The sequence below is a fragment of the Periophthalmus magnuspinnatus genome, chromosome 6 (assembly GCF_009829125.3).
Source record: "Periophthalmus magnuspinnatus isolate fPerMag1 chromosome 6, fPerMag1.2.pri, whole genome shotgun sequence".
Classification (NCBI taxonomy): Eukaryota; Metazoa; Chordata; class Actinopteri; order Gobiiformes; family Gobiidae; genus Periophthalmus; species Periophthalmus magnuspinnatus.
This window is the reverse complement of record NC_047131.1, coordinates 33,653,725-33,668,973: the sequence shown is the minus strand read 5'-3', so window position 1 is coordinate 33,668,973 and position 15,249 is coordinate 33,653,725. Positions and strand designations below refer to the sequence as shown.

The 15,249-nt window shown below is 42.6% G+C and overlaps 2 protein-coding genes across 2 annotated transcripts; both read left to right on the top strand.

Moving 5' to 3' along the window:
• The first annotated feature begins 8 nt into the window (after positions 1-8).
• ch25hl1.2 (cholesterol 25-hydroxylase like 1, tandem duplicate 2) lies at positions 9-907 on the top strand. The gene has a single exon (XM_033967606.2). The coding sequence runs from the start codon at positions 56-58 to the stop codon at positions 890-892; it is 837 nt and encodes a 278-aa protein (XP_033823497.1). The 5' UTR covers positions 9-55; the 3' UTR covers positions 893-907.
• A 3,719-nt stretch (positions 908-4,626) lies between these two features.
• On the top strand, positions 4,627-13,068 carry si:dkey-24l11.2 (uncharacterized protein LOC100034462 homolog). The gene is made up of 7 exons (XM_033967605.2): positions 4,627-4,732; positions 5,896-6,531; positions 7,629-7,688; positions 7,755-7,807; positions 7,872-8,016; positions 11,465-11,817; positions 12,999-13,068. Exons 2-7 carry the CDS (start codon positions 5,905-5,907, stop codon positions 13,066-13,068), a joined length of 1,308 nt encoding a protein of 435 aa, XP_033823496.1. The 5' UTR covers positions 4,627-4,732; positions 5,896-5,904.
• Positions 13,069-15,249: the final 2,181 nt, after the last annotated feature.

Here is a 15,249-nt window from a genome sequence, read left to right as displayed (position 1 = left end):
CTCTCCTTCTCTTTCACACTCTCCTTCTCTTTAACAAACTTCATCCTTTTGTACCATGGACCTCTCGACTCGTCTCATTTGGATCGACTTCTTTCCGGATGGTTCTGTGCTTCAGCCGCTGTGGGACGCTCTGAGGTTTCGTTATAAAGACTATTTAAGATCGCCACTTTTCCCCGTCATTCTCACCGTTTCTTCATATTTTATTTTTTGCGTCCCGTACGTCGTGTGTGACCTCATGGGCGACCGTTGGCCTTGGGTCCAGCGACACAAGCTTCAGCCTAAAGTCCGACCGACCTGGGCCACTATGCTGCACTGCGTGGGCGTCACGCTGTGGAACCACCTGTTTTTGGTTTTCCCCGCCTCCGTGGCGCAGTGGGCGTGGCGACCACCTGTGGATCTCCCTGAAACGGCGCCGGCGTTCCCCGAGTTCGTCGCCGGAGTCATCGGGAACCTGCTCCTCTTTGACTTCCAGTACTACATCTGGCACTTGCTCCATCACCGAATCCGCTGGCTGTACGTGACTTTCCACGCCATCCATCATAACTACTCCTCGCCGTTCGCCCTCGCCACCCAGTGTCTCGGAGGGTGGGAGCTGCTCACCGTCGGCTTTTGGACCACCCTGAACCCGATCATTTTGAGATGCCACCTCCTGACGACGTGGGTTTTCATGGTGGTGCACGTGTACGTTTCAGTTGAAGACCACTGCGGGTACGACTTCCCCTGGTCGTTTTCTCGCATCATTCCGTTTGGCGTGTACGGCGGTCCGAACATGCACGACGTCCATCATCAGAAACCCACCAGCAACTTCGCCCCTCACTTCGGACACTGGGACAGACTGTTTGGGACGTACGCGGAGTACTGCTTCGCCAATCCTAAGAAAAATACAAAGTAGATGTTGCCCTTGTGTTTGTTCAGATTCATTTGATTCATTCATTTTATTTCAGTTTTTTGGTGTGAAACTTTTCTGAAGTGGACGGTTTTGGTCTGAGCCTCATAAACTGACCCTTTACAGACTGACCTCATCCCACAAACCCACCTGTTTATCCTATGACGTCACACTCAGAGCTGGATACATGTACTGCAAATACTTATTCTGAATACTCATTTTCAGTGATGGAAGAAGTACTCAAGTGTGTTACTTAAGTAAAAGTACAGATACCAGAGTAAAGAAATACTCAAGTATGGAAAAAAGTATCACATGAAAAAATCTACTCGTGCAGATAAATCAAATAATAAAGTCAAATGTGATTTTGATAAAGATTTGAGCTGAATTTTGTTTCTGTTTTTATTTATATATTTTTGTTTTGTTAAAAAAATGTTAAAAATAAACCCTCAGCCTTTTCAGCAGGTCTCACTCAATGAGAAAAATACTTTTACTTTTCAGTCCTGTTCAAACATGTAGTGGAGTAGAAAGTACGGCTACTGCGCTCAAAAGTACTCAAGTAAAGAAAAAGTATATACTTAAGTACAGATATGTACTTTTTTACTTTCCTACTTTCACTTTGTTACGTTCCACACTGCTCATGTTGAGTAACAGTACTCTAGTATTCTGAATACAGTTACTTTCTTAAAATCAGCAGTACACTTGGCGTTACATCATCTCACTATTTTGGCTTTGAACTGTGCGGTTTTGGTCATAAAAATTGAAAAAAATACTGAATTTTTCTTTTATAATCAGACAAAAATGAAGCTGTAATGTCACTCAGAACTCAGAACACAGAACTCAGAACACAGAACACAGAACTCAGAACACAGAACACAGTACACAGAACACAGTACTCCGAACACAGAACACAGAACTCAGAACACAGTACACAGAACTCAGAACACAGAACACAGTACTCCGAACACAGAACTCAGAACACAGAACTCAGAACACAGAACACAGAACTCAGAACACAGAACACAGAACTCAGAACACAGAACTCAGAACACAGAACTCAGAACACAGAACACAGTACACAGAACACAGTACTCCGAACACAGAACACAGAACACAGTACACAGAACTCAGAACACAGAACTCAGAACACAGAACACAGTACACAGAACTCAGAACTCAGAACACAGAACACAGTACACAGAACACAGAACACAGTACTCCGAACACAGTACTCCGAACACAGAACACAGAACTCAGAACACAGTACACAGAACTCAGAACACAGAACTCAGAACACAGAACACAGTACACAGAACACAGAACACAGTACTCCGAACACAGTACTCCGAACACAGAACACAGAACACAGAACTCAGAACACAGTACTCCGAACACAGAACACAGAACACAGTACTCCGAACTCAGAACACAGAACACAGTACTCCGAACACAGAACTCAGAACACAGTACTCCGAACACAGAACACAGTACTCCGAACACAGAACACAGAACACAGAACTCAGAACACAGTACTCCGAACACAGAACACAGAACACAGTACTCCGAACACAGAACTCAGAACACAGTACACAGAACACAGAACACAGAACTCAGAACTCAGAACACAGTACTCCGAACACAGAACACAGTACTCCGAACACAGAACTCAGAACACAGTACACAGAACACAGAACTCAGAACACAGAACACAGTACTCCGAACACAGTACTCCGAACACAGTACTCCGAACACAGAACTCAGAACACAGTACACAGAACACAGAACTCAGAACACAGTACTCCGAACACAGAACACAGTACTCCGAACACAGAACTCAGAACACAGTACACAGAACACAGAACTCAGAACACAGAACACAGTACTCCGAACACAGAACTCAGAACACAGTACACAGAACTCAGAACACAGTACTCCGAACACAGAACACAGTACACAGAACTCAGAACACAGTACTCCGAACACAGAACACAGTACACAGAACTCAGAACACAGTACTCCGAACACAGAACACAGTACACAGAACTCAGAACACAGTACACAGAACTCAGAACACAGTACTCCGAACACAGAACACAGTACACAGAACTCAGAACACAGTACTCCGAACACAGAACACAGTACACAGAACTCAGAACACAGTACTCCGAACACAGAACACAGTACACAGAACACAGAACACAGTACTCCGAACACAGTACTCCGAACACAGTACTCAGAACTCAGAACACAGAACTCAGAACACAGAACACAGTACTCCGAACACAGAACACAGTACTCCGAACACAGAACACAGTACACAGAACTCAGAACACAGAACACAGTACTCCGAACACAGAACACAGTACACAGAACACAGTACACAGAACACAGTACTCAGAACACAGTACTCTGGGCGGTGTGGTTTTATTTGAACAGGGACAGAGCACATTGAGCTTAGACTCATTCACTCAGTTTCAGAAGTACAAATTCTCTTTCAAACACGTTCACTGAGCAGGCGACAGAAGTATTTAGGAATCTATCATCAAATACATTTCACAGTATTGTCCCGTCCCTGGTCAGAGTCGACTCTCGGGGTCAAAGGTGACTCTGTGGTAACTGTGTCCGGTCTGAAAAATAAATATATGAGGAACAGTTTTGTAACAGTTTGTGGTGTTGTCTGAATGAAGTTATCCCACTGTGCGACTTTAACTGTGTGTGTGTTACTTTACCTAATGGCTTGTGTGTTTTCTGTCTTGTGTTTTTTTTCTTCTTGTTTTTTTTTTGTCTCATGTGTTTTTCTTCTCGTGTTTTTCATCTTGTATTTTTCTTCTTGTTTTTTTGGTCTTGTGTTTTTTGTCTTGTTTTTTTTTCATCTTGTTTTTTCTGTGTTGTTTTTTTTTCTTGTTTTTTTTGTCTCGTGTGTTTTTCTTCTTGTGTTTTTTGTCTTGTGTTTTTCTTCTTGTTTTTTTGGTCACTGTTTAAATCCCATCAATCTTGTTTTTAATTTTTTTACTGTGATCGTGCTCGCCTCTCCACAGATCTGACCTGTAACACCTGTATCACCTGAAGACAGACCGAGGACACACCGAGGACACACTGAGGACGGAAAAGACGTGTCATTTTGATCAGATCATTGACTCCAGACTAAACAAAATATGATGCAGATAAACTATTATTGAATAAACACGACACATGTGAATAAACACGACACATGTGAATAAACACGACACGTGTGAAAAAACACGACACGTGTGAATAAACACGACACATGTGAATAAACACGACACATGTGAAAAAACAAACATGTGAAAAAACACGACACATGTGAAAAAACAAACACATGTGAAAAAACACGACACATGTGAATAAACATGACACATGTGTCGTTTATTCACATGAAATTCACATTTATTCACGTGAAAAAACACGACACACATCACGTGTTTGGTGACACTAATGTGATCTTTTATCTATGTAAATTTGCGGAAGTTTGCACAAGATGTTTCTTTTGTCATTAAAAAAAAAGACTTTTACTCATGACAGACTTCACAATATTCAACAATCAGGTTAATTTTATTTCAAACTTTATTTTAATAATAACAGAACCTAAAGTCATACCCGCCCGAGCGCTAGAGGGCGCGCCTCAGTCTGCTGAGCGCTAGCCGCGGTTAGCCTCTGTTAGCCTCTGTTAGCCTCTGTTAGCCTCTGTTAGCCTCTGTTAGCCGCTGTTAGCCTTTGGCCTGGATCAGTACTTCCTGGTGACACTTGGGACATTTTTCATCATCTGTTTTTTTTAAGAGAAGTCAGAGTCCAACGACTTTAGTTTAAACTGAAGACGAGCTCAAACCTGTGAGTAACTCATCTACAAAATGTAAATAAGAGAGAATAAGAGAATAAGAGTGTAAATAAGAGTGTAAATAAGAGTAATATCCCGACAGAAGAAGAGACATGACACTGGAGAAGTTTATTTATACTAGAACAGGACACAGAGACACAGAGACACAGAGACACAGAGACACGGACATGAGACACTGTGATGGGTGTGACTGTGGTTCTGTTGAGTCCTCAGTGTCTCCCACTGTGTCTGGAGCATAGACTGTGTAATAGTTTATATAATAGTTAAATATGTGTATTTAGAGTTTATGGAGGGTCAGGTTCACTCATGTCACGTTTCATTGAGGCTGCGCTGTAGAATCAGAAGTTCTATTGGACTGAATGGCTGGTGGCAGCAGACAGGTGGTTGTAGGTGAAGTGTCTTGCCCAAGGACACATCAGTAATATGAGTCTATATATATATATATATATATATATATATATATATATATAAATACACAATAATAACAATTATTAATAATAATAAATTAATTATTAATCAATAATAATAATAATTGACAACAAATAAAAAAAATAAAAAGATTAGGGTTAGCAAGGAATGGGCGCGTTGCTAGGGGCGTTGCTAGGGGGTACTGCCCCTTGAGTGAGTCTCACCAAAACCTTGCCTCTTTTAATGCATTGTACAGGACACACACACACACATTTTACATTTAAATCTAAATAACCAATACCACCATTAGGACCACAAAACTAACATAGAGCAATATTGACCCACACTGAGTATGACAGCAATAATAAAACCTGTTATCGTTATCTTTACTTTTATTATTATTATTAGTATTACTTTATCTCCGCACACACACTCATACACACACACACTCACACACACACACACATATTTACAAAGAAAACCAAGACAGAATAATGCAGATACCCCCCCCCCCCCCAACACTTTTACACATCAACACAACTTTCTCTGTAAATAATAAGCTGTAAATATTGTATGTGTTTCTATGTCACTGGGTGTTCTTCAAAATAAAAAAAAATTAAAAAAAAGTAATATGAGTCAAAATAAACAGCGTCTTTACTCAAAACTAAGGATCATTAATCACTGCGTGGCTTAAATCATAAACTTCTGATCATAATGTTGCTCTTATTTTTTCATTCATACGTTTCAGGTGTAAAACATGATTGACGGTTTAAACCGCCCTGGACCAGCGGCGCCTGACGGAGGAGCAGAGCCGAGCGCCGCAGAGAGGAATGTCCCAGAGTCGTCACAGATACAACCCCCGCTGTGCCGCTTTCACTCTCAGGGAAAGCACTGCCGCTTCGGGAGCAAGTGCAGGTTCTTGCATACAGGGAACCGGGCGCCATCCTGTAGCCCCGGTTTACAGGACGTCAGCACCTCCCAACCAGAACATCATGAACAGACCTCCTCCAGGACGACTAACGTCAGGATCCGAGCGGCACCTGCTCCAAGGCCGTGCCGCTACTTCCTGTCCGGCTTCTGCAGCATGGAGGAACGCTGTCGCTTCTTGCATCCTGCCCACATGCCTCCAGTGGAGGATCCTCCTCATGAAGCCCCGCCTCGAGGTCCCCAGCCTCGAGGTCCCCAGCCTCGAGGTCCCCAGCCTCGAGGTCCAGATCTGTCCAGAGACCTGAAACTGAGTGATCTAACGGAGGACATGGTCCAAAAGCTTCGACTTACAGAGATCCAACAGCTGAAGAAACGCTTCCCCAAAGATCTGATCGTTCAGGAACAACAGGGTCTGGCCTATTACAGGGCCACTGTCGAGGCCACGGATCCTGACTGGGTAATAGTATATTCACCCCCCCCCCCTTCACACACACACACACACACACACACACACACACACACACATACACCACACCAGTCCAGTCCAGTCCAGTCTTCAACTGTCCAATTTTGGTGAGCTCATGCAAATTGTAGCCTCTTTTTCCTATTTGTGGTGGAGATGAGTGGTGCCCGGTGGAGTCTTCTGCTGTTGTAGCTCATCCGCCTCAAGGTTGTGCGTGTTGTGGCTTCACAAATGCTTTGCTGCATTCCTCGGTTGTAACGAGTGGTTATTTCAGTCAACGTTGCTCTTCTATCAGCTTGAATCACTCGGCCCATTCTCCTCTGACCTCCTCTGACCTCCTCGCCCACAGGACTGACACATACTGGATGTTTTTCCCTTTTCACTCCATTCTTTGTAAACCCTAGAAATGGTTGTGCGTGAAAATCCCAGTAACTGAGCAGATTGTGAAATACTCAGACCGGCCCGTCTGGCACCAACAACCAGGACACGCTCAAAATTGCTTAAATCACCTTTCTGTCCCATTCTGACATTCAGTTTGGAGATTGACCAGGACCACGCCCCTAAATGCACTGAAGCAACTGCCATGTGATTGGTTGATTAGATAATTGCATTAAGGAGAAATTGAACAGGTGTTCATAATAATCCTTTAGGTGAGTGTATACTATACCATACCATACCATACTATATATATGTATAAAGCCATTTGGATGTTCATAAAAATCTTTACTGTCTATGAACTGACGTGCACGTGCACACTGACAGTTTTATATGAAGCCACAGCTTAAGATTTTAGAGTTTCTAATTCATAACAGTCTAGTTCATAATGTGTCTCGTTTAGTTTAGTTTAGTTTAGTTTAGTCTTTATTTAAGGGACCATATACAGAGACATTAAGCATAAAACAGAGATGTTCTGCACCAGATTATAGCTAAGTAGCTCATTTCCATCTGCAGTCCCTGGTTTAAACCTCAGGCCAAACCTTAACACGAAAACACGGAAACACGGAAACATATTTTACTGAATATATTGTTTTATCTCAATAATCTTATAATATAATATAATCTTAAATAATAATCTTTATATATTTTTGCAGCCGTTTGATCTGAAGGAGGTTGACATCATGGTGAGCTTTCCAGACAGCTACCCCGATGAGGTAAACCTAAAAAGGTTTTATTATATCATTTTTTTTCTGAATAATTTTCTAATCCTACTTTTATAGATTTTTACTTTAGAAATTCCTCTGGATCAGCAGCTGCCTCCAGTTATGGCAAAGTAAGACTCCGCCTCCAACTGTTTCAGTGAATGTTCATGTCCCTTCATCTTTGTTCTGTTTCAGACACGTGGAACAAGCTTCAGTTCAGTGGCTTCAGGCGAAACACGCCACAAACAAACTGCTGGGAAAAGTTGAGCTTCTGTTTCGTCCTTTTCTGCGATGGCTGGACCGAAGTCTGGAGCGGCTGTTCATCGAGGGAGCTAAACAGGTCTGTGTACACGCTCTAAACACGTGTGTGTACACGCTCTAAACACGTGTGTACATGCTATGAACACGTGTGTGTACACGCTCTAAACACGTTTGTGTACACGCTATGAACACATCTGTGTACACGCTTTAACACGTCTGTGTACACGCTCTAAACGTGTGTGTACACGCTCTAAACATGTGTGTACACGCTATGAACACGTCTGTGTACACGCTCTAAACATGTGTGTGTACATGCTCTTAACACGTGTGTGTACACGCTCTAAACACGTGTGTGTACACGCTCTAAACACGTGTGTGTACACGCTCTAAACACGTGTGTGTACACGCTATGAACACGTGTGTACACGCTCTAAACATGTGTGTGTACACGCTCTAAACATGTGTGTACACGCTATGAACACGTCTGTGTACACGCTCTAAACACGTGTGTGTACATGCTCTAAACATGTGTGTGTACACGCTATGAACACGTCTGTGTACATGCTCTAAACACGTGTGTGTACATGCTCTAAACATGTGTGTACACGCTATGAACACGTCTGTGTACACGCTCTAAACATGTGTGTGTACATGCTCTAAACACGTGTGTGTACACGCTCTAAACACGTGTGTGTACATGCTCTTAACACGTGTGTGTACACGCTCTAAACACGTGTGTGTACACGCTCTAAACACGTGTGTACATGCTATGAACATGTCTGTGTACACGCTCTAAACACGTGTGTACACGCTCTAAACACGTGTGTGTACACGCTATGAACACGTCTGTGTACACGCTCTAAACACGTGTGTGTACACGCTATGAACACATCTGTGTACACGCTCTAAACACGCCTGTGTACACGCTCTAAACACGTGTGTACTCGCTCTAAACGTGTGTGTACACGCTCTAAACATGTGTGTGTACACGCTCTAAACATGTGTGTGTACACGCTCTAAACATGTGTGTACACGCTCTAAACATGTGTGTACACGCTATGAACACGTCTGTGTACATGCTCTAAACACGTGTGTGTACATGCTCTAAACACGTGTGTGTACACGCTCTAAACACGTGTGTGTACACGCTATGAATGCGTCTGTGTACACGCTCTAAACATGTGTGTACACGCTATGAACACGTCTGTGTACACGCTCTAAACACGTCTGTGTACACGCTCTAAACACGTCTGTGTACACGCTCTAAACACGTGTGTGTACACGCTCTAAACACGTGTGTGTACACGCTCTAAACACGTGTGTGTACACGCTATGAATGCGTCTGTGTACACGCTCTAAACGTGTGTGTACACGCTCTAAACACGTGTGTGTACACGCTATGAACACATCTGTGTACACGCTCTAAACACGCCTGTGTACACGCTCTAAACACGTGTGTACACGCTCTAAACGTGTGTGTACTCGCTCTAAACGTGTGTGTACACGCTCTAAACATGTGTGTGTACACGCTCTAAACATGTGTGTACACGCTCTAAACATGTGTGTACACGCTATGAACACGTCTGTGTACATGCTCTAAACACGTGTGTGTACATGCTCTAAACACGTGTGTGTACACGCTCTAAACACGTGTGTGTACACGCTCTAAACACGTGTGTGTACACGCTCTAAACACGTGTGTACACGCTCTAAACATGTGTGTACACGCTATGAACACGTCTGTGTACACGCTCTAAACACGTGTGTGTACACGCTATGAACACGTGTGTGTACACGCTCTAAACACGTGTGTGTACACACTATGAACACGTGTGTGTACACGCTCTAAACACGTGTGTACATGCTCTAACACATCTGTGTGTACATGTTCTGTTGTGTGTTTGTGTGTGCGCTCTGTTGTGTGTTTGTGTGTGCTCTGTTGTGTGTTTGTGTGCGCTCTGTTGTGTGTTTGTATGTGCTCTGTTGTGTGTGCTCTGTTGTGTGTGCTCTGTTGTGTGTTTGTGTGTGCTCTGTTGTGTGTTTGTGTGCGCTCTGTTGTGTGTTTGTGTGTGCTCTGTTGTGTGTGCTCTGTTGTGTGTTTGTGTGTGTTCTGTTGTGTGTGCTCTGTTGTGTGTTTGTGTGCGCTCTGTTGTGTGTTTGTGTGCGCTCTGTTGTGTGTTTGTATGTGCTCTGTTGTGTGTGCTCTGTTGTGTGTTTGTGTGTGTTCTGTTGTGTGTGCTCTGTTGTGTGTTTGTGTGTGCTCTGTTGTGTGTTTGTGTGCGCTCTGTTGTGTGTTTGTATGTGCTCTGTTGTGTGTGCTCTGTTGTGTGTTTGTGTGTGTTCTGTTGTGTGTGCTCTGTTGTGTGTTTGTGTGTTTGTGTGTGCTCTGTTGTGTGTGCTCTGTTGTGTGTTTGTATGTGCTCTGTTGTGTGTGCTCTGTTGTGCGTTTGTGTGTGCTCTGTTGTGTGTTTGTATGTACTCTGTTGTGTATTTGTGTGTTTGTGTGTGCTCTGTTGTGTGTTTGTATGTACTCTGTTGTGTATTTGTGTGTTTGTGTGTGCTCTGTTGTGTGTTTGTATGTGCTCTGTTGTGTATTTGTGTGTTTGTGTGTGCTCTGTTGTGTGTTTGTGTGTGCTCTGTTGTGTGTTTGTGCGTGCTCTGTTGTGTGTTTGTGCGTGCTCTGTTGTGTGTTTGTGTGTGCTCTGTTGTGTGTTTGTGCGTGCTCTGTTGTGTGTTTGTGCGTGCTCTGTTGTGTATTTGTGTGTTTGTGTGTGCTCTGTTGTGTGTTTGTGCGTGCTCTGTTGTGTGTTTGTGCGTGCTCTGTTGTGTGTTTGTGTGTTTGTGTGTGCTCTGTTGTGTGTTTGTGCGTGCTCTGTTGTGTGTTTGTATGTTTGTGTGTGCTCTGTTGTGTATTTGTGTGTTTGTATGTGCTCTGTTGTGTATTTGTGTGTTTGTGTGTGCTCTGTTGTGTATTTGTGTGTTTGTGTGTGCTCTGTTGTGTGTTTGTGCGTGCTCTGTTGTGTGTTTGTGCGTGCTCTGTTGTGTGTTTGTGTGTGCTCTGTTGTGTGTTTGTGCGTGCTCTGTTGTGTGTTTGTATGTTTGTGTGTGCTCTGTTGTGTATTTGTGTGTTTGTATGTGCTCTGTTGTGTATTTGTGTGTTTGTGTGTGCTCTGTTGTGTATTTGTGTGTTTGTGTGTGCTCTGTTGTGTATTTGTGTGTTTGTGTGTGCTCTGTTGTGTGTTTGTGTGCGCTCTGTTGTGTGTTTGTATGTGCTCTGTTGTGTGTGCTCTGTTGTGTGTGCTCTGTTGTGTGTTTGTATGTGCTCTGTTGTGTGTTTGTGTGTGCTCTGTTGTGTATTTGTGTGTTTGTGTGTGCTCTGTTGTGTATTTGTGTGTTTGTGTGTGCTCTGTTGTGTGTGCTCTGTTGTGTATTTGTGTGTTTGTGTGTGCTCTGTTGTGTGTTTGTGCGTTTGCGTGTTCGTGCTCTGTTGTGGCATCACTTTAAACTTTTGTCATTTTCTCCTGCAGCTGAAGAAGGACTTGGACTTGGAAAAGGCTGGACTCCAGTTTATATCGTACCAGGAGCTGCAGGCGGCGGTCAGCGAGAAGCAGACTGAGGAGGCGGAGTCTGAGCGGACCGAAGGGGCGGAGTCTAAGAGGACAGAAGAGGAAGATTCTGAGAGGACGGAGGGGACAGAGACAGAGCAGACCGGAGAAATGTCGTCTGAGCAAACTGAAGAGGAGGGAGTCCATCTGGTGGAGAACATCCGCCTCCAAGAACGTCCAAAAGGAACCGAGGTCCAGCTGCTCGGTCTGAGGCTCGGACTCAACACGGTCACAGTCATGACCCAAAAGGTCACAGTCTGCCTCCGGTGTAACAGGTACGAGCCGCGTCAGAGTTATGTCCCTCTCAGCAAAACAGTTTGCTCTAGTCTTAGAACGCAGACAATTAAACTTCTCCACAGATGAAAACGGAGCTCAGGAAAAGCTCAGACCTTTTTTAAATTTTTTTATGGCTTTTAAACAGACGTCACTCCATTTCAATTCTACCATTGACTTCAGCCGCAACCGTCTCCTTAAACCAGCAGAGGGCGATAGAAGCTATAAAAGCATAAAACATGAACATCAATGTCTATAGCTGTTAGCTTCATTAGCACGGGGCTGTTAGCTTCATTAGCACGGGGCTGTTAGCTTCATTAGCACGGGGCTGTTAGCTTCATTAGCACGGGGCTGTTAGCTTTATTAGCACGGGGCTGTTAGCTTTATTAGCACGGGGCTGTTAGCTTCATTAGCACGGGGCTGTTAGCTTCATTAGCACGGGGCTGTTAGCTTCATTAGCACGGGGCTGTTAGCTTCATTAGCACGGGGCTGTTAGCTTCATTAGCACGGGGCTGTTAGCTTCTACTGTAAAAAAAAACTAAAATTTGTTTTTCCATTATTTGGTAAAAAGAGAGAGATTTAAATTTGGATTGGAAACTAAATTTACAATATTTTTTTACAATAATATTTTGGTTTTGTATTTTTTTTTAGCTTTGTTGTGTATTTTTTCTTTTAATATCTAATCTTGCCACTCAAAAAAAACCCAGAGGTGTCCTTATTGCGATTAGAAGAAATTTATGCTATACTAACTTGGGCTTGGGAGGCAGCAAGGATGGTCACATTACGTATTGCAAAATTTTGTATAATGGTTTGAAGATTGCCTTGGTGTGTGTTTATGCCCCAAATGTATTTGATAAGCAATTTTATGATACTTTGCATACCACCTTGCTTGACCTCCCTGACTACCAGATCTTAATTGGAGGAGACTTCAACGCTGTGTTACATCATGATATGGACAGATCGGGACAGAGCAGTGACCAGAAAATGGCTTCACGTGAATTTCAAAATTTTGTAAAAGAATATGGTTTATGTGATGTCTGGCGTCTTATGAACCCGCAAGCCAGAGAATTTTCCTTTTTTTCTGCACGTCACAAATCTTTTTCTAGAATAGATTATATACTTATTTCAAGGCCTTTGTTCGAGACCATTTTCAGCACTGACATGATAACATGCACTTTATCAGATCACAGGGCGGTAGCTTGTTCCTTTTTACTAAAATCCAGCCCATCAAGGGCTCCCAGATGGCGATTTAATACTTCTCTTTTGTATAACGACAGTTATATGAAAACACTAACTGAGGAATTAGACTTCTTTATTGCGGTAAACCAGAATTCTGTAGATGACCCCAGAATACTCTGGGAAGCAGTTAAAGGGTGCATAGGAAATACTACTATAAGTTTTTCTTCCCAATTAAATAGAGCAAATAAGTTTAAAATTGAGACCCTAGAAACAGAAATATGTGCCATAGAAAATAAAATGATTACTAAAATGACACCTGAAAATTTAAAAATACGGCAAGATAAATCTGAACAACTAAATGAATTATTAAGACGGGAAGCTGAGTTTCAGATACAACGGGTGCGGCAGAAACATTACTTAAACAGTGCCAGACCAAGCCGCCTTTTGGCTTACAAAATTCGTAATAATGAACAACTGGCAAATATCTCTGCCATAGCCACTAGTGGAGGCATCATCACCTCAGATCCTGGAAAAATTAACAGCACATTTAGAGATTTCTATACTAAATTATATACATCTGAAGTAACATACGATAAAAAAGCATGTAGCGATTTTCTAAATTCCCTTAATCTACCTAAATTGCCACCTGAATCTGCTTTAGAAACACCTGTAACCATGGAGGAATTAAACCAAGTCATTTATTCCATGAACAAAGGTAAATCACCGGGTATAGATGGAATGCCACCGGAGCCTTCTGGACTCAGCTTGGCCCGTTGCTTCTAGACATGATTAATTACTCTATAATCAAAGGATCTTTCAATGATAGTGCCAATATGGCGATTATTTCTCTTTTGCTTAAGAAGGGCAAGCCACCAACTGACTGCTCCTCTTACGGGCCACTCAGCCTCTGAACACAGAGCTTAAAGCGTTTGCTAAAATTCTTGCTAATAGACTTGAACAACATATGACTTATTTAGTTCATTATGATCAAACAGGTTTTATTAAATCTAGACTAGCTTCTGACAACATCCGACGCCTGCTCCATATCATAGATTCATCTTGTCAATCTGTAAATCAAAACGCTATCCTGTCTGGATGCTGAGAAGGCGTTTGAGCGGCTGGAATGGGGCTATCTGTGCTGCACCATATGGGTTTTCCACCTGGTTTTATTAGCATGATTAGAGCTATGTACGCCAATCCTACAGCACTTGTGCTAACGAGTAATGTGTGTTCACCCGTTTTTTCTGTGTCTCGCTCTTCGCGCCAGGGTTGCCCCCTATCCCCACTCTTATTCTGTATGTCTTTGGAACCCATTGCACAACTAGTAAGGCAGTCTAAAGAAATTGCACCTATTACAATATATGACACACCTCACTATATTTCACTGTATGCAGATGACATTTTAATTTACACCAGCAATCCATCGCAATCAGTACCTTATCTTTTGAACATATTTGAATTGTTTGGAAACGTTTCGGGTTATAGGGTGAATTGGGCTAAATCCGCCTTGATGCCTCTGGGATCAACGATATTAAATGACCGCTCTTATAATATACCATATCTAGTATAAAATATTTAGGAGTTCTCATTCACTCCTCTCTAAATCTCCTGATATAACTACAAAAATCTGTTGTCTATCATAGATGGTGATCTTAAAATGTGGGCCTCTCTCCCAATGTCGTGTCAGGCTCGCATGTCCGTAATCAAAATGAATTTATTGCCCTGTATAAATTTTATGAGCTCTATGTTACCACTCGCCCCATCACAAGACTTTTTTAAGAAACTACATTCAATTATAAGCCTATTTCTCTGGAATAAAAAAAAGCCTAGAATCAGGGCTTCAACTCTGTCGAGGCTAAAACCCTTTGGAGGGATGGGTCTTCCTAACTTCGAATGGTACTCATGGTGTTTTGCTTTAAGATCACTTACTGCATGGAATAAATCTGGAGAATCTGCAGCATGGGTACCAATTGAAGCGCAATTAATGAATCCTCATACTATGCCCACCTTGCTACATGCTAAAGTGCCACATAAAACCGTTAAAAGCCTTTATGGACCCATTATTACTCATCTTCTAGATGTTTGGAACAGAGTCAACAATCTACTGGGGAAAGATGCCCAATATTTCCTTCAGACACCGATCTTTCATAACCATTCACTTGTAATTGATAAGAAACCCATTTCTTTTTTATCGTGGGAGCAAAAAGGAGTTCGCGACTTTAGTAATATTATAGGTCAGAATGGATTAAGAGAGT